Raw genomic sequence first — 20,704 nt, 5'->3', positions numbered from 1 at the left:
ACGTTTGCTTTCGTGAATGAAGATGACGTCCGATTTGATAGCATCACGTTTTTTATAGTTCACTGTCGTTCGAAGATAGTGCTATTTAATTCTTAGGAGTCTGTCTAAAGTACCTAAATCAAATTCCACTATAATAATATTAGTATAGTCGGATATAAATTTTTATTTTGTTTCCATTGTACTGACAATTAGAAACTGATGCATAAAAGACTAACGATTAACCAAAGTTTTACTGTTTTTTGGAAACGATCTCTGGAGGCTGAAACAGTACATAATTTTTTTTATAATAATTATCCTCAACATATTCTGATAATTAATAATTTGGCATTAATAGACTTTTAAATATAAAGGATAATAACACAATAAAAACACCCACTACCAATCATCGAATAAAACGTGTATTTATTGTAGGTGGTCCAATTTCCCGTAAAATTTAACAGTTCTTTATAATCGCTATTTTATTATGTCTAAATTTATCGAAAATCAAACAAAAACTTTTGATTGAAGGTTGTCCACGAGGATTATAAAAAAGTTACTTATTGTGTAATATTCAGTTCATTGTCTATTTATATTTAACATCTTATACTTGAGGTACACTTAAGTACCTGTCTATGAAATCTTAAAATGGTTATATTTTATACCGGGTGGCATCTAGAAAGTTACGGTAATTGTTATTTTACGGAGTTAATTGACAGAAAAAGATTTTTTTAATTCTTTGAGGTGAATACATGTCGATAAAATCTTTAAATGATTCTATTTTATACAGGGTGACCCCTAGAGAGTTGCGGTAAGAGTTAATTGACTGGAAAAGATATATTTTAATTCTTTGAGTTGAATACATGTCGATAAAATCTTAAAATGATTATATTTTATACCGGGTGGTCCCTAGAGAGTTATGGTAAGTAAAAGATAACTGACAGAAAAAGATGTTTTAATAATTCTTTGAAAACTCAACTGTTTCCAACTTTTTACACAAAAAATATCGCTCAAACTTTTAAGAACAACCGCCTCTTTAAAACAGATAAAATTGTTTTTTATTCCCTTTACATCATTGTTTTTCTTTTAAAATTGTCTAGAAGAGGATATATTTTCCATCTACAGTATGATACATTTAAATAAGGCCCTTAATAATGCAGTTAATGGCCGGCGTTGCGAAAAAAAAAATTAGTGTTTCTCCATATACAATAGACTGCAAAATTAACCGGACACCCAGATTTTTCCTAAAAACTGACGTTTAAAAAAGCTTAAGATGTTCCCAATTGAGTATTGAATATATATATATATATATATATATATATATATATATATATATATATATATTATATATATATATATATATATATATATATATATATATATATATATATATATATATATATAAGCGGGGATCCTACAGCTTCTGCCGCTTCCCGCATTTCGATCGCCATCTTTTTCTATCTCTCCAGGTGTCTTCATCAATGGCTCTATCTTTCATGGTTTCCATAACACCTTGTATCCAAGACTTGGCTGGTCTTCCTCGTTTCCTTCTATTACTTAGATTGTATTCCATAGCTCTTTTTGGCCATATGTTGTCGTCCATCCTCTGTACGTGTCCATACCATATTAACTGTCTAGTTTCTATTCTTTCAGAAGTTGTATGTACTCTATCTGTTTTTCTTCTAATTTCAGAATTAGGTATACGTTCTACTCTTGATATACGGCAAGCTCTTCTTAGGTAGTCCATTTCAACCGTGTCAACTTTTTTCTTTCCTTTTACTGTCATTTGCCAACATTCTGCTCCATATGTAAGAATGGGCTCTACAATTACTTTGTAGATAGTCATTTTAGTTCTCATAGTAGCTTTGTTGGACCAAAGTATCGAATTCAGAATTTGAACACTCTTCCTGCCTTGTTGCACTCTATAGTCTATATCTCGTTCCGTTGTTCCTTTACTGCAGATAATACTTCCCAAATATTTGTATTCGTAGCACCTTTTCATTTGTCTAATTTCCAAATCCGGGTCTTCGTCTTCATTGCCTATTCGCATATATTCTGTTTTAGACATATTCATACTCATCCCCCATTTTTCGTATTCATCTTTGAGCTTTCTAAGCATATAATCTGCATCTTCTTCACAGCTTGCAATTAGTACTTGATCATCTGCAAAGAACAGCGTTGTCAGATAATGGTTGTTAAGCTTCAACCCCATTCCCGCACATTTTTGTCTCCACTGGTGCAGTGCTTCTTGGATATATATTTTGAATAGGGTGGGGGAAAGACAACATCCTGTATTGAATAATAAACAAAATTTAAAAGCAAAATTTATTACAAATCAAGAATTTAACAAAGAACAAAAAAATAAAAATTCAAAAAATTTGAAAATTAGAAAAAAGATTCAAAAACTAATTTTTTTAATTTTAAACACCTTTTAATAAAAAACGGACTTCATTAGGGTGCATTACCTCTACTAGCCCTAATTGTGGCTCTCATTCGATTAGGCATACTTCGGATTAAGGCAGTAAATTTTTCCTTAGGAATTTGCCCCACTTCGTCTCGAACTGCTTGCTCCAAGCCATTAATGATTTGAAACTCAATATGATTACGACGAATACGTCATTCCAGAATATCCCATGCATGCTATATTGGATTTAAATCAACTCCTTGTTGAAAAATGGTAATAAAGGAACCCCAATGTCATCCAAGTATTTCCATGTTATTCTTGCAATTAGCGTTGAACGAGCATTATCTTGCATCAGAGAAAAATTTACTTCAAAAAATGGGGCAAGTGGCACTACATGATCTTCCAAACATTGTTGAATATACCTTTCAGCGTTTAAGTTGCTCCATTGAATTGTAACAAGTTCTGTATTCTGTTCTGTATGAGCCTCTAGGGAAATACCTGCTCACACCATTATACCACCTCCACCAAATTGAACTCTGGGAGTCAAACTACATTGCTGATAACGTTCACCAGCTCTTCTCCAAATCCTAGGCTGCCCATTTGATGACTATCCGTTAAATTTTGATTTATCCGTGAAGAGCACCGCACCCCCTTTTTCAACACCCCAATGCACCGCGAGTGAAGTGTAAACGTTGGGTTGGCTCCGATAATATGCTGTCAATAGAGGTCCCGTGACAGGTATTCTTGACCTTAATCCATATTGATTTAAGCGTCTTCGTATGGTATAACCAAAACTGTGTTTCTATGGACATCATTTAACCGTTTAAAAAGTAAGTACTGGTGTTGATAATGTGCGATCACGTAACGATTGCAATCTAATAAAGCGAGTTTCAACTGGAATTGTGGTTCTTTGTTCTTTGTTACTTTGATCTATTTTCCTGGTGTATTGTCCTGTTATCCGAAATCTTTGTATTGCATCAAATACTGTACTACCAGAAATTCCTAAATCATTTGCGATGTAACGAATACTTAAAATAATGCTGTTTAATTTAATACACTATTTCACAAAAATAACAAAAAGTGTGTGTAGAACTTTTGTTGTTCGCAAAAATCATCTAAATAGGTTTCAAACGACAAAAAAGAAGTTAACGCTAATAAGGCATAAAATGAAATTTAAAAAAATTTAAGAAGTTTTTATATAACAACGAAAAAATACGTTAAAATCTGTGTGTCCGGTTAATTTTGCACTAAAGTGTAATTGTTTGTTCTTTAAAAAGAACTTAATACAAATAAATCACATCTGAACAAACGTTAAAGTTTTAAAAACATAATAATTTATTTAGAATATTTTCAATTTGGCGCAAGCGCAGACTTTCCACTAAGATGGAACCTGTAGCCCTTTTCATTGCCGAGATACAGCTATGAAAGTACCTTAAAGTTGCTCAAAACCCGTTGCAGCAATAGATTGTTTCTTGGCGTAAAACTTCAGCAATAAATTAGCCATTAATCCGTTGCGAATAACTATTCTAGTTTTTTGTTGGTAAAGTTAGCATATCCATTTTATAAGGCCGAATGATAAAACTTTTTTTACGAAAAGAAAAAATTATTTTTGTAGCTATTTCCAATAATCAATGGTTATGCTAATTTTACAGAAAAGCTAGCGTAGCCTATCTCTCCGCAAGGAGAAAGGCTACACAGCCTATTTTGCGGGCATTGACCATTGATTGATCCATTGTTTCTCAGAACAATAATATATTGTTTCTTGGCATAAAACTTCAACAATAAATTACAATTAATTCCGCGCCGTTTACTTTTCTAGTTTCATCTTTTTGGCTGATATCTCGATTTTTCCAGTGATGAGTTTTGCACTAGGGGATGATGGGGTAGTTTTTGAGAGTTGTTCAATATACAAATTAACAGCAATTAATTAGCAATAAAATAGGCCGCCAAGATGGAGATGGCCTTGTAGTCCTTTTTTATTGTCGAGATCTAGCTACTTACATAGTTTTACCACAAATTTAGCACAAACAAAATTATTTTTCGGAAACGGCTGCAGAAATAAATTATAGTTTGGCGTAAAACTTCAGCAATAAATCAGCAATTAATTATTTGCGGTTCATTTTTCTAGTTTCATCGGTTTTGGCCGATGTCTTGATTTTTCCTGTTTTGAGTTTTGCGCTAGGGGATGATGGGGTAGTTTTTGGATGTTGGTCAATGTACCAATCAATAGAAATTAATTAGCAATAAAATATGCCGCCAAGATGGACCCTGTAGCTCTTTTACTTGCCAGAATATAGCTATGGATATGCTAGATATAGCGTAAAGTTAGCATAACCATTGTTGCTAAGCAACAGCAATGAGTTATAAGTAAAAAAGCAATCACATAGTTTAGGAGATTTAGTTGAAATAAAATAAATTCATAACATTTTGATTAAAAAAAATTATTGTATGTATAGTTTCAATAAAGAAAAAAGTACTACCTTCCTTCTATAAGGGTAGAAATTATGTATAGTGGAAATCACATTCAGATGGCAGTGTACGGATAAAGGATAACAGCGTTGCCAATTCCACAGCCAGTGTAAATTTTGCTACTTTTGTAAAATAAGCATTGCCAAACTCAGGGTAGACTAAGATATGTCTAGGTAACTTAAATTTTTAATACTTAGTATATTCGCAATTAAATAAATTACCCTAATTCCTAAAATGCTTTTATACATAATAAAGATAATATGTTGGTTAACCACAGCTATTAAATTATATGAACTACATTAATAATCTTAACCACATAGTTACCTTTAGTGAATATTTATTAATAAGTATTTGAGAATACCTCAGAAATACAAGTTTTAAATATTTTTATTTTCACAATCTAGTTCATCCGAGTCATCTTTTAATGAAATTATAATAGATTTAATGTTATCTTGCATGTTGTGTACTGTTCAAAAAATTATTCTCAAACTTTATAACATGACTGAGGAAATTCCTAGAGGAGACGTACCGTTTCAATTCACTCCACATTATTTCTATTAGGTTCAGTTCACAGTGATAAGTCTTAAGTAATGGACATTTACGTGGTATTGTTCGTGATTATGATTCCTGTGTTTGTAAACAATATAATTAATTTTGTATTTGCCATAAATATTTTAAATTGCATGAGCAGTTTCCAAAAGTTCCTTTTTTAAGTAACCTTCTTCAAAATTAATATCCTTTTTATAAAGCAACTCCTTAATTTGACGTTTCACCCAATATTGTTTGGATATTAACATGTCTTCAAACCATTTCTCAAATATATATCCATCCATCTCTTCATGGTAACCTTCAGCACCTTTTTTTTGGCAAGAAAAGTTATGTCAGCACATTCAACAAATCCATCTTTGTTTGCTGCATGGAATAAAACAAATCTTGGTCCTTTTTTGCGCAGAGTTTTTAAATCTGTGGTAAGTCCATTTACGAGAGCCTGTCGTCTATTTTTTATTGTTGTATCTTGTCATACTGTGATATTGGCTCCTTGATTCTCCAGTTTCTTTATTCCCATGAGAAAGTGGCTCCTTAACTATTTCTTGTTTTTCTATTAATGTTGAATGTCTATCCTGCTTGCCATATATAAAACAATGCAATAGTCACTCAATGTACTCTTAGAAAAATTTGGAAGATGCTCCGTTTCATTAATTTTTTCTAATACTACTTCAACGTTTAGAGGAATATTATAGATAGGGAAAGTAAGGTGTCATTAAAACGATATTAAGATCAAAATGGGATTATACAAATAATAATTTCATTTTCAAGAGTTACAAACAATTTTGAAGAGAAGATATAAAACCGAAAAAACCAGATACCCGAAATATAACTGTCTATTTGTAAAATACCAACAGAAATAGTATATTACTTTATGAGGCGGAGAAGCATGACTTTTCTTGACGCGCCCGTAATAGAGGGCACGTCAAGAAAAGTCGCTTCTTTGCCGAATAAAGTATACTATTTCTTCTTCAAACGAAATTAACTGTGACAACTATCAAAGTCGTCTAGATGTTAGAAATTAAAATAATTAAGTCGTCGGTGGGATTTGCGTCTCCCTGGTTACAGTTGTTTGACAGTTGTTTGCAATTATTAAAGACAGCTTATTGTTGTTGCAACCGCAAGCGCAAATTTAGTGCGAAAATGGAAAACCTAAACGAAATTGAGTCCGCGGCTAATGATGCAGTAGCACGTTGGAATGATTGCTGAAAGTTGTTCTCGACCATCAGTATCATCAACAATTACCAATGCGTATCAAGAGTCGGGAACATTTTTGCACGGTTTCAATTTTGAAAATGCCTCATTAACTAATTGTACTTTTAATATTACTATAAATAAAAATGATGTTTAATTGTTGTTAATGACATTTGTATTGTTGCTTTGTGACATGTTTCATATTGTTGCCATGACAACATTTTTCCCTCCGCCGTAAAGAAATGGGAAAAAAAACTGCTGCCGGCGGAGACATTAAACTTTGACAGGATCAAGTTAGATAAGTAATGTCATAATTATTTGACGTTTGAAGAAAAAATTATATAATTAAAAAAAATTTCACAAAACTTTAATATTTTTCCATTTTACATTCATAAATACGTATTTCCCAAATTATAATCCTTTTATAGGAGCCGGCCCATACCGTACGATTAAAAACTTTGGCAACATTGTAGTTATTTCTTACATATAGAAAGCACAGGCCTATCTCTGTAACGCTGCCATCTGAATGTAAAGTTCAGTATAGTAAAAAATTAAAACAGTAAAAAAATCTAAATTGAATGTCACTGTATAATTAAATAATGTCAAATTGCTTGAATTTACAATTACGATTTTTTTTTAATAGGGATCGTTTTCACCCCTAAAAAATAAAAAGCAACCAATGGCACAAGTCCAATTTTTAAGTGAAGTATACGTATAACCTAAATCCAAATTTGCATGCTTATCAGTGGAGACAAGGTATTCAATGACATTGTTTTAATTATAACTAATCTAGGGGGTCAGATTTATAGTTTAAACAGTGATAAAATCTTAAATTACGTTGTTTAGTGTTAATTGAAATTCATTTATTTCATTAAAGGATGATTTAAACCAATTACCCGCATTAATTTACAATTATACGAATTTTATAAAAGGAGTAGTTTTCACTCGTAAAAAATAAATAGCAACCAATGGCACAAGTCCAAAATTAAGTGGAGGGTAGGTAGAACCTGAATCCAAATTTTTATGCAATTCTGGTGCTACTGAAAATTACAGGGTATCACAGTATTTCTCGCTTATTAACTGGCCTAACAATCATTGCTTTAGATAGCGATTGAAGATTCAGATATTAATTCATTGTTGAGATAATTACTTATTTATCGAAGCCAAATTCCTAAGAACGATAGTCCTACTTCTTGTGTCATTTTCATTTATATCATTTCTATCTATTTTCTTTTTTAATTTCTATCATTTTTATCATTTAAGTATATAAAGTTTGTGAAGTTAAAATAAGGTGACATTGAATTATATTGTAAGGATTCACATTATAACGATTGCGTAATTATCATAATTTCAACTAAACTATAATCATCATAAACAATAATTTTTATCATTATGTACATAACAATAATAATAGAGCAAAAATACTTTCCTATATAATCTGAAATATACTTGTTCCCTTTAATGTATCACCAATTTGTTTATAAAAGGAGAATGTATGATAGCACATGATAAAAATTTAATAATAAACATTAGTCGATGTGTTATATAAAACAGTCTATAAAGTTTTGCTGCCGGCTTAAAAATTATTCACATTAAAAATATTAGACCACCAATAAAAGTGTTAATGAATTGAACAAAATCAAAACAGGTTTATCACATATTATAATAGTGAGATTTGTTTATTTATTGACTGTTTAATCGGTGTCACCTTTAACAAAATAAGTAATACCAACGAATATACATATGGCCGTCTATATTCCTTGGATACATTATATATATATATATATATATATATATATATATATATATATATATATATATATATATATATATATATATATATATATATATATATATATATATATATATATATATCTATACAGGGTGGTCCTTAAGTAATTGTACGAACAGAAACCGTAGATTCTGCACTTTAAAATATTCCGATTTAAGCCAATTTGCTTTAATAAAATGTTGATATTAAGAAAGATACAGGATTTTAAAGTGGAAATTTAAAATTTTATTTTTCGCTATAACTTTTACTTTTGTAATTATTATTGGACAAAAATTTACAGTTGGATGCTTTTGAGTAGGATAAATTATAATTTTATACTTACTTTAATCGAACTAATAGAGGGCGCCACATATGCCACATGTGTGGAATAAATTTGCACTTAACTTTTTTTTGTTAGCTCTATTTGTGTTAAAAAATAATAAAGATACATTATTTTTACAAAGAAAAGGCATACTTGTTAGTAACCTGAAAATTCAACAGTTTTCGAGATAAATGCATTTTATAAGTCAGCTGCACAATAATTCTTAGTTTGATATTTGTGCGGTAAAGCACTGAATACCTGTAGATAAGCATAATTCATAGTTTATTCTAATTAAAACAACCTAAAGATGATAATGTAACATCACGAAATGCTTTGTTATGGGTGCTAAATGTCTTATTGGAGAAAAGATATTTCATCTTCTTCTTTAGGTGCCGCGTCCGTATTTAGACGTTGGCCGTCATCATGTTTACAATTTCCCTCTGCTATCGCTTCTTAAGTTTCTATAATAGCGTTGTATTACTTTTTCTCTATTGTAAAATGCTAAAAACCCAAAATATGTGGTTTATTCAAGATAGTACACCATCACATTCTAGAGAGAAGACAGTTAGAAATACAACTTTTCTGAACGTTGGATTGGTCGTGGTAGTCATATTCCTTGACAATGTGGTGAGATATTGATATAATTATTTAATTCATAAAAAATCCAAAAGGTATACTTATTTTTCATTACGTAAATGGTTTACCCATTTTTATTAGGACAAATAGAAACTAGAGCACAAGTATTGAATAACACATATGTGTTATGTTTCAGGACACATATGTGTTATTTAATACTTTTGCTACAAATCTAACCTGAAAGACTCGGCATTTTTACAAAAACATCATCGTTGTCCTAATAACCGATATTGTTATAAATATAGTAAACACACAGGCAATTTAGTTCAGCATAATATTAGTTCGTTAGTAAATCATCGATAGTCCATTTGTTCGAGATGTAAATCTAGTTACTCGTAAGCTGTAACGTAATCATATAAATAAGTAATGTCATCGATAGGTTATTCCGTGTGTATATAAATAACCGACGAACGAAATACATCACATTTGTAATACATTATTTAACTTCTGCGACAAATAAGATGTAGTTCCATAATATACCATAAAATTTGGATATGTATCCAAAATAATATATTCATCCATTATATATTATAGCCACCACGTAATCCCGAATTTAATCCGCTTGATTTTGGTGTACGGGGCGCATTAAAACAGCGAAGAATCCCATAAACATTCGCAACCAACTATGGGAGAAATAAATACTGCAGCAGTTTCTTTAGAACCAATGATGCTATTTAATATGAGACGATCTTTTATGGAATATATTGACAAATGAATTAAAGAAAATGGTAGACATATCGAACACTTACTTTGACAAAAAGTTATGTTATTTAGTGTAACTATTTCTTAATTTGGTTTGTAAACAAAATGTTTTGATTATGACTTTAATTTAACATATAACGTAAAAAAGATCAGACAGGTTTAAAAGAAGTAAAGGTACAAAAGCGCTGAAAACACTACTTGTTTATAACTAGAAGTTGAAATAAAAAGTCCACATCCAGCAAACTAGTTCAGTTTAGCTCACAAATATACTAAAGAGAGGCATGGTTATATGTTGCCTGAAGTTATATCTAATAAAATATTAAACATCATTCACTTTTAAACAACAACATGTACAATTTTTGGTAACTTTAATTTTTGTAAAGGGTTGTACCCTAATATTTTGATGGCTCAGGCATGTTAACCTGCTTTTAACCTAATGATAGAATTATTATTCCGAAAACGTTTGTTTTTTTGATGTAGCCCTTTTAAGGGTTTTTTAAATATACATACATACAAAGATTTAAACCTTTTAAAGTGTATTTGTTTGCAACTGGCAGCTAGCTCATTACAAATGTAAATCTTCAAATAAAGAGTAAGGGCTACCGTCAAGGCCATAAACCACTGCCGTACGTATGTAGTTGAAGTTTTTTTTAAGAAATTTTTTTTGGAAAATACAAGTTATGCATTAATTATTTTAAAAAAAGATCCCATGAAATTAAAAACCTGATAATAATAAAAAAAATAGAAAGCATACTTAAATTTTGTAAAAGTTATAACTTTGGCAGATAAGTACCTGCATTTTCTTTTCGCTCTTTAATTTTTTTACAAGACAATTAGAAACGCAACACATGCACATAAAAAATGATCAAGTTGAAAAAAAGGGTAGAAAAAACAAAAAATTTATTGAAGACAAGCAGCATGGGACGAGAATTCTGCTGCATGTACCAGAATTCTGTTTCCACATCCAGCAAACAGGTTCAGTTTAGCTCACGAATATACTAAAGTGTATTTGTTTGTAACTGGCAGCTAGCTCATTAAAAATGTAAATCTTCAAATAAAGAGTAAGGGCTACCGACAAGACCATAAACCACTGCCGTACGTATGTAGTTGAAGCCAATTTTTTTTTTTAAGAAGAAGTTATGCATTAATTACTTTAAAAAAAGATTCCATGAAATTAAAAACTCTAATTAAAAATTAAAAACACTAATAATAATAATAAAAAAGAAAGCATGAATTTTGTAAAAGTTGTAACTCAGGCAGATAATTAAGTACTTACCTGTATTTTCTTTTGGCTCTTTAATTTTTTCAGGAAGCAACTTATCTCTCTTAATAGTACTTAATACTATTTTTGGATTTATATGGCATATTTATACTATTGCATTCATAGAATACTTTGTCTCATTAGGGGATAATCTTTATTAATGACTTTGACGAATTTGACAAATCATCTTTGGGATACCTGCCTACCTGTCGACCGTTTAGGGGAAAGTTGTTACAAATTTGATACCATCCGTATTATCAGTTATCAGTTCAGTCCATGCGTTAAAATATCATCATCGTCTCAATTTGTTGCTGCTAAACTTAAAAATATCGCGTATTCTCTGAGGGAAAAACTATTGTATTAAATGTTCATGACTCCCTTGTTCATCAACAACCTTTAACAATGGTTAACAAACAATGGACATTGATGACTTCATAGAAACGTGAGTACTTCGAATAAAAGTTCATTGGTTCTATTTAAGCCGGTATCTTGTTCTGTTGCTCTCAGGCAACATTATTTTTATGAGCACCTAAGTCAGGTTCTACCATATATAGCTATTATGTGAATGAAAACTGTAGGCAACAAGTCGTGTTAGTTATATAAACCTGGTGGTAACATCCAACATTAGACCAACAGTAGAGTTCTACGCGTATGTGGGGCTGTCATAATTTTTATAAGAAAACGTTTATGAAAAGTATTCTAAGATTAGTTTTTTACTTGGTATAAAAACAAAGGTTGTTTAAGTGTAATTATGTGTTATATTTTGCTGTAAACGTAATTTTGCTGTAAAAGTAATCATATTATTTTGTTGAATAAAAATCATGCAGCGCTCGGGCAACATTGTCAGTTTTGTAAATGAGTTTTTTTTCAGTATTAGATTTCACTATGGTAAATTTAAATGAATTATCAACTACCACCTTTTAGGGAAAGAAGACAAAAATGCCGTGTATTGTTCCTGTTAACCCTAATCTCTCCGATTTGTCTGACACAGAGGAGTATGATGAAAAAATTGAAAACATCAATATAAATAAAATTGCTGCAGATTCAGATGAAAATGATTAACCTCATAATCATCAACTGCTACCTGAAGAAGAGACGAATCAAACGAATAAAGAAGACGAGCATGAAGAACTGCCAAGAAAACGTACATAAAAACATAACATAAAAACCATTTCGTTCGAAAATCCACCAATAGGAAATAATGCAGTAGAGGAGGTAGCCTTGCCTCTTAAGTATTTTACAAGGTTTTTTTCACTAAATTTACTAAAGGATATTGTACACCAGACGAATTTATACATTCCTTAAAAAAGTGTCAACACAAACACTTCCGAAATAACAGACTTTTTCCCCATTTTGATTTTTATAGGGGTAATTCAGATGCCAGCAATATAATATTATTCGGCCACTACTTCATTGTTGCTGATGTTATGTCCCTAAAAAATATCAAAAACTGAGAACACTGATCCATTTCAATGATAATTTAGAATGTGACTTCAGAAACAAAAGTCGCTACTTCAAAATTCGTCCCATTTTCGATCATGTTTCTACAAATCATTGGTGTAAGTATCAGTTCTACAACCAATATTCCATAGATGAAGCTATAGTTGCATACAATGATACATACGGCGGCAATTTACGACAATACATACAAAATAAGTCTCATAAATAGGGTTACAAGTTCTTTGCAAGGGCAGGTATTTTAGGATATATTGCCGATTTTATTCCTTACTAAGGAGCTTCGACGTTTTCACAACCACAGAGAACTATTAATCAGATTTCTGAAGATGGCTGAAGCTTGATGATGCACCGATACAATCCTTGGTTGTCCACATCCAATGTAAAGCATTGGATGTCCCCCAAAATTTAATGATTTTTTGGGACAATTGGTTTTCCAGTTTGTGGTTATTTTATTACTTATAAGTATAATATTCTTAACTTGGGCACTATTCGCGCAAATAGAATAGCAGATTGCATTTTGGATACTGATAAGGTTTTGCTAAAATGTGGCATGTTTATATATCCGATGAAAAAAAGAATATTATTGTTGTCAAATGGGTAGATAACAAATGTGTACTTCTGGCTTGTACTGGTTGTGGGATTGAGCCAGTCAGCCATGTACAAAGGTATTCTAAAGTACATAAAAGAAAAGTAAATGTGCCAAGACCAAATCTAATCACTCAATACAATAAACACATAGGTGGAATGGATAAAGCTAATTCTTTATTGGGTCTTTACAGAAGTTTAAGTCGTAGTAAAGATGGTATTTTTCATAATTACCTGGCTCATACTTATATGTCTGTAATATAAATAGAAGTCTGAAGTTTAGAATGGAACTAGCTAGGTCTTTGTCCAACACTGGAAAAAACAAAGTAAAGCGAGGTCGTCCATCAAGTACGAAAAATACAGATAACTTAATTCGCCATCCTCTAGCTGTAAGACCTGATGATGCTACCAGAACAGATGCGTTAGGTCATTGACCACTTTATACCACTAAAGGAAGATGTAGATTTTGTAAAACGGGCTATACAACTGTAAAGTGTGAAAAATGCAACATGTGGCTTTGTTTTACACCGAACACATAGGGTGTCAGGTTTTTTGTACCTCGGGGTGTTAAAGAGTAATATAAGATTATGTACCTCTAATAAAATAATTTTACAATATCTATTTTTGTTGTTGCCAGTTACCTGGTTAAACAAGAAGATTCCTACATTGGATATAATATTGAAGGAAATAAGGGATAATAATTTTACTCACTTTGGCCGAGATAAGTTATGGAAATTGCTTAAAGAAATCGGTTTTTGCTATGCAAATCAAAGAAAAAAACCTATTTTGAACGATACAGAAAAGATTGTTTATCGGAGAAGGCTATATTTCAGAACGATAAAAAAATTTAGATTAGAAGGAAGCCGCATTTTCTATTTAGATGAAACCTGGGCTAAACGAAAATCATACCGTATCAAAGTATTGGTAAATAAAAATATTATGACAACTCTTTCTAGAAGGATATTCTACTGGTTTAAACGCTTACGCAGGAAAAGGAAGATTAATAATCGCGCACATTGGTAGCAAACATGGTTTTGTGGAAAATGGTTTATTTGAGTTCGTTTCAAAATCCATAAAGATTACCACGAAGAAGTTAACTCCGACGTTTTTGAGGATTACTTTTCTCAGGTGTTGAATTTTCTACCAAATAATGCTGTCGTTTCAATTTGACTTGTGTCAAAATTAGTGGAAAAGTTACCGACGGTCTTATGGAAACAAGTAAATATATATATATATATATATATATATATATATATATATATATATATATATATATATATATATATATATATATATATAAGTGACTGGGTCCAATCCAAAACAATACCGTATGATCACACTATGCTTAAAAAGGAATTATTACGAATTGCAATAATAGATATCTCAATGACGAAATGGCAACAACAAATGGATTAACGGTACTACGTTGGCCACCTTTCTATTGTCAACTAAATCCAAAAGAGTTAATATGGGCTCAAGTAACAGGTGAAATGGCCAGACAAAATATAACTTTTAAATTGGAGGATGTCTAATAACTTTTATTAAGTTTCATAAAAATCGTAACGAAAGATAACTGGACCAAAGTAGACCACGTAAAAAAGAGAAATAAAGATTGTGGACTGTTGATAGTAACATTGAAGAACTTTGTCAATCTATAATCATTCTATAATCATCATATAAGTATAAGTTTTAAAGTGATGCACATTGCTTCAATGTTAAGATAACAATACGATGTAGGTAATCGCCTTTACATTAATTTTATTTAACATATAAATCTGTCCCTTTTTTATTCTCCACCACTGATCTATGATTTTCATACCTGTTAGGTATATAATCCATAAGTTTGTAGTATTATTTCGATGTGAACAAGGTGGACTCTTTGAAAAATTATTTCTAAAACTACATTTGAACAGAAGAGGATATTGTTTTGAGTGATTTCAGTTTGACGATGTTACCTGTTGTTTGCAGGTTAGTGAAGATTTGCATTTGTAATGAGCTGCCAGTTCTAAACATAACTACTGTTTCTTTCAATTCCTTACTGGGCAGGCAAACTTTTAAAAATATACTTAGGGAATAAAGAAAGCTGCCAACAGAATATGTATTTATTACAGTGAAGAAAATGACGCAGAACACGCATCACCGATATAATGAAAATAAAAAAGCAAGATAATTGCCTGGTAAATGAATATAAAAGTATTATGCACTGACAGGTTACATCCACAAAATAATTATCAATGCATGTGGCAAGAAAAAAAAATGATTTTAGTAGGTAGGGAGCAAGGTAGCAGTTCAGAAGAGGTATGGTAAGAGAAAGATAAGAATATTAGTGTATATTGGACTATCTTTAAAGAACTACTGCAAAAATACTAACAATATCATTTTAATCTGTCATACAATTGCAAGGATATCTCCAAATTGTAAGTAAGTAACTGAGACAGATAAAAGCAAATAATGTCAGAAATTAGTTTATGGTTCTCCCGTTCTCCACAGGTGTATCTTTAGGTCCATTCATGAGTATCATAAGTAGTACTTTGATAACAGATACATTCAAATTATTTCTAAGCCTCAATAAAAATGATATACCCTTAGTGCATTATGTGCTCAATAATTTAATATTATTATGTATTTGTAATAAATTGTCCAATAAATAAAATTAAGTATTACATTTTTTGAATCCTTAGGACACAAAAAAATTTGCGCACGCATACACTAAAAATCTAGGAGCGGCCCTGCATGCCAAGTACAAAAGTCTTTTAAAAATTGGAAATCCTTCCGAAAATTCTTTATTGTCAATTTGTTTTTAACCGTTGCTCAAATTGTTGATTTTGTGAATACATAATTTAGTACAGGATTAAGATAAAGTTTGTTGTTGTAAAATTTCATAATTACTGTTTGATAAGATGTAATTCAACGCGTTAAAGAAAGCAACAGTCTGTTATGATAAGTACAAAATATGTAACAAAGAATAGACGTGCAATTTTTGTGTTAATACTTGTACTCACCTCATCCCATTTTATGAATTTCTCCCCATTTTGAAGTGCCTGGGGGACTTCAATAGGCTTTAGGGCCACAGCATTGGTAGATCCAGAGGCAAAATTAGATCTACCTGTAGCTGTCACAGACATGGTTTCAAAAATAATCGCACTAACCGCACATTAGTATTGCATTGAACCACTGAATGTTATCTAAACAAAACCTCATTTTTGATTACACTTGCAATACCACACATTGTCTCCGCACTGCGAGTCAATATTTTTGTTTGTTAGATGCAAAAGATAATATTTCTTTATTTAAAATCGTTATGTTCTGTTTGAAAAACTGATATTTTGCAGTTTCAAGTAAGAGCGCGACCGATTATCCGTCACCATCTTGTTCCTACTGCCGTGAATTTTAATGGAGAAATACAGACTAGGTTGTTGATTATCGGTGTTGCCGTCTCGTGCGCGGCCGCTGTCGAGTCTCAGAAAAAGCACAACCCACTGTTGCGTCTAGCGAAGACTCTTGGTCAATTTTCATCGCTTGGCGGTAGGTGGAAAGCGGTTTGATAGAAAGGTGAATCATAAAATGTAAATAAAATTCAACTTATCATTTAAACACTAATAAACCAGACTGAAATATGATTAAAAATGAATGAAATTCTCATTAACATTTAAACTAATTAATTAGAAAAGTGAATACGATTTCCGCTGAAAAGAATAAATCTGTAATTTATAGAAATACCAATTTTAAAAGTAATTTTAAACCAGTTAATTGTTCTGATTTGTTTTCGATCAATATTATTAAACTCACTACACAAGTTTCACCCACAGTTCATCTTTTATTAAATAGACCAGGGCGGATCTGTTTTGATTTTGGGGTATATGTGAAAGGTGACATTCGGATTTTTGCAGAAATAGGTGATAAGTATCTTCAGTAATAACAATTGACTTAACCTCCCCCTTAAATACGTCGACAACATTAATAAAAGAATTGAAATATTTAAAAATGACTAAAAACATCGATTTTTTCTACTTTCCTTGCTTATAACTTAACAATTCATTTTGGAATAAAGCCGTAATGAAATAAAATAGGGAGAATTAAATTTTCTATATGATACGGCTGGTTAAAAATGTTTTAATTTATTACCGTTGTTGCAAAATAGCAATTACTTAATACAAAAAAAAACGGGAAAATAAGCCTTTTCTTATTCAATGTTTCTTAACCACTTACATTACACTTAGGAACTTTATAATTTATCTAGGAAATATTTATAACACAGTAAAATAGTCCCCCAATTTTCAATAAAATCGTTTTAACGGATATCGCATAATAATTTTGCAATCTAAATTATTTTTAAAAAATTCAATTTTTTTAAAATCTTGCACAACTAAACCATCTAGAAGTTTGCCATTTTTTTCCTTATAAAAACGTACTCAACCTATCTAACAGACTTCATGGAATTAAAATCTGATTATTTGGACGATACCAGGATTTTTTTTAAAACTATAAATAATTTTTTGGCTTATAAACAAATAGAATAGCTCGGCAATTATTAGCTTACATTAAATACACGAAACGGCGTTGAAAAAGACTCGGTAAGTTTCTTATAAAAGAAAAAAAGTTGAATTACGAACATTGATTCCTGAGATCTCCTTCTTCTTTACGTGCCATCTCCGCGATGGAGGGGCAATCATCATGGCTATTCTGATCTTAGATGCTGCCATTCTGAATAGTTCGATTTATGTGCATCCGTACCATTCCCTCAAGTTACGCAACCATGAGATTCTTCTCCTTCCTACACTTCTCCTGCCCTGGATTTTCACTTTGTATAATTAATTGAAGTATGGTGTATCTTTCATAACTCATAACTTCTTCTACGGCACTACAGCCCAAAATGAGCCTTGGCCTCCATTATTTTTTGCCTCCACCCTTGTCTGTCTGTGGCTGCTCTTCTCCATACACGGACTCCTAAAAGTGCTTGTGCGTCGCTGCTTACTGTGTCTTCCCAGCGCTTTCTTGGCTTTCCAACTGGTCTCTTTCCCTGCATTCTGGCGTTCAGTGCTCGTTTTGGTAGCCTATCCTCGCCCATTCGTATCACATGTCCGGCCCATTGCAATCTTTGTATTCTAATGAAATCTGACAGGGGTGTTTCCTTATACAGTTGATAGAGCTCGTTGTTATATCGAATTCTGAAGATTCCGTTTTCCCTCACAGGTCCTAGTATTCTCCTCAGTACTTTTCTTTCGAATGTGTCGAGTTTGTTTTTGGATGTTTCTTTCAGGACCCATGCTTCGCTGCCATAACATGCTATTGGCCGAATTAAAGTTTTCTCGAGTTTCATAACTCATAACATGCCCCAGGTATTGCAGCTTTCGTGTCTTGATGGTTTCCAATATTTCCATTCTTTTGTTGACTCTTCTTATAACTTCATTGTTTGTTACATGCTCAGTCCATGATATCTTCAGGATCCTTCTTTACACACACAGTTCAAATGCTTTCAACTTTTTAGTAGCCGACGCGTTAAGTGTCCATGTTTCTATCCCAAAAAGCAGAGTCGAGAAAATATAACACCTTGCCAGTCTAACTCTCAAGTCTAATTTCAGTTCTCTTGCACAAAGTACCTTTCTCATTTTTTTGAAGTTTGTTCGTGCTTTCTCTATTCGAACTTTGATTTCTTTGGAGTAATCGTTTGTGTGATTCATTATTGTGCCAAGATGATTGTAGTTTTCAACTTGTTCTAAATTTTTACCGTTAATTGTCAGGCTTTCATCATTATTTTGGGTTTTCGATATCCTCATAAATTTAGTTTTCCTAATGTTTATTGATAATCCATATTCTTCTCCATACTCAACTATCTTGTTCAATAGCTTTTGGAGGCCTTGGAGGTTGTCTGCTATTATGATAGTATCGTCCGCATATCTAATGTTGTTAATTGATGTTCCATTGACCTTTATTCCTGCTGTTTCTCCCTCAAGAGCTCTTTTCATAATTTCTTCAGAGTATGCATTGAATGGTGGTGGTGACGGTACACACCCCTGTCGCACTTCTCTTTTAATTTCGAACTCTTCTTATGTGTGTTCATTAATGCGTACGTGTGCCTGCTGTTTATAATATAGATTTGTTATAATTGGAAGGTCATTGTATTGTAATTGTTTTGCTTTGAGGACGTCCATTAGCTCTTTGTGGCGGACTTTATCGAAAGCCTTGTTGTAATCTATGACACAGACGTACATATCTTGGTTAACATCCAAGCTTCTCTGGATTTGTACGTTCAATGCAAAGAGATCTTCAAGGATACCTAAGCCTCTACGGAATCTAAATTGGGTTTCTTCAATATCTATATTAAGTATTTGGTAAATTCATATTTCAAAAATCATTTTTCTTTTTTGGTAGACAAATAAATGTTGAGGTCAACCATTCATTGGGTATATCACCTGACTGATAAACTTCATTAAAGAGCTTTCCTGAGATAATTCCTGTGATACAACCGGTCAAAGTTGGACCGGACGATGTTATAAACAATAGAATGATAATCTTAAAACCATTACTTTTTTCTTTCGGAGCTCGTTCTCGATAAAAATTTTAATATTTTCAAGATATTTATACCTTAGCAATAAAAACCATTGGTATTGCGCGTGAAAACTCTCGCGTAAGGTAAACCACCCTCGTAAGGGAAAAAACGGAAAAAATCGATTTACCAAGAATCTGTACGTCGTAAAAAAATATTTCACATAAAAAATGTAGCTCAGCCAATTTTAAATAAAACTATTTATTAGCACTTTTTGTGTAAAACGAACAGTTCTCCCAAAAATGCGGCTACGCGCGCGAAATCAATTTTCAATAAAATTTGTATCAATTCGAGGTAAAACTTCGATATCTTTTGATCAGAGCGTTCTATCGACAAAAGAAAACAACGTTTTTAAGATAAAAAGTGCTGGTTTCCTATCCACTTTTTGCATTTTACCGAATTAAAGTCAGTTTCTACAAAAGTGTTCAATAAATAAACGTTACGCGATTTTTGCCATTTTTTTTTTTTTCGATTCTTATGAGATCATTAACATTTATCACTTTTCCATTACCCGTCAATATGAAAATTTCATTTTTAAAGCCAAATCTTCAAAACCTGTGGCATGAATTTTCGGTTTTGATTTTTGGGAAGAAATGTGAAACATTTCACAATTTAAACTTTCACATTACAAACGATTGTACGTCCCGAAAAATACTTCCACGAAGACGGCATTGGGTGAAATTTGTAGCCGAAGTAATGCAGTTTAAAAAAACTTACTTGTGCATTTAAAAAAAACAGTTTTAAATGTTTTAGATTTGCATTTCTCTGCATTTGTACAACGATACTTCAAACCAGCAAAAATTTGTGCCATAGATCTTGTTTCTTTCTCTTAT

General features: G+C 31.7%; 1 protein-coding gene across 3 annotated transcripts in view; it reads right to left on the bottom strand.

Moving 5' to 3' along the window:
- Positions 1 to 16,757, bottom strand: part of Plc21C (Phospholipase C at 21C) — a 363,710-nt gene extending 346,953 nt beyond the window's left edge. For all 3 annotated transcript variants that reach the window (XR_011951639.1, XM_072540713.1, XM_072540714.1), the window contains exon 1: positions 16,327 to 16,757. Coding sequence is in view for 2 of the 3 variants with exons in the window: in XM_072540713.1 (XP_072396814.1) it covers positions 16,327 to 16,449 (123 nt within the window). In the remaining variant the exon portion in view is untranslated. The remainder of the gene's footprint in view (positions 1 to 16,326) is intronic.
- Between the last annotated feature and the right edge of the window lie 3,947 nt (positions 16,758 to 20,704).

The sequence above is a fragment of the Diabrotica undecimpunctata genome, chromosome 8 (genome assembly GCF_040954645.1).
Source record: "Diabrotica undecimpunctata isolate CICGRU chromosome 8, icDiaUnde3, whole genome shotgun sequence".
In the NCBI taxonomy this organism is placed as follows: Eukaryota; Metazoa; Arthropoda; class Insecta; order Coleoptera; family Chrysomelidae; genus Diabrotica; species Diabrotica undecimpunctata.
This window is presented reverse-complemented; position numbering and strand designations above follow the sequence as displayed.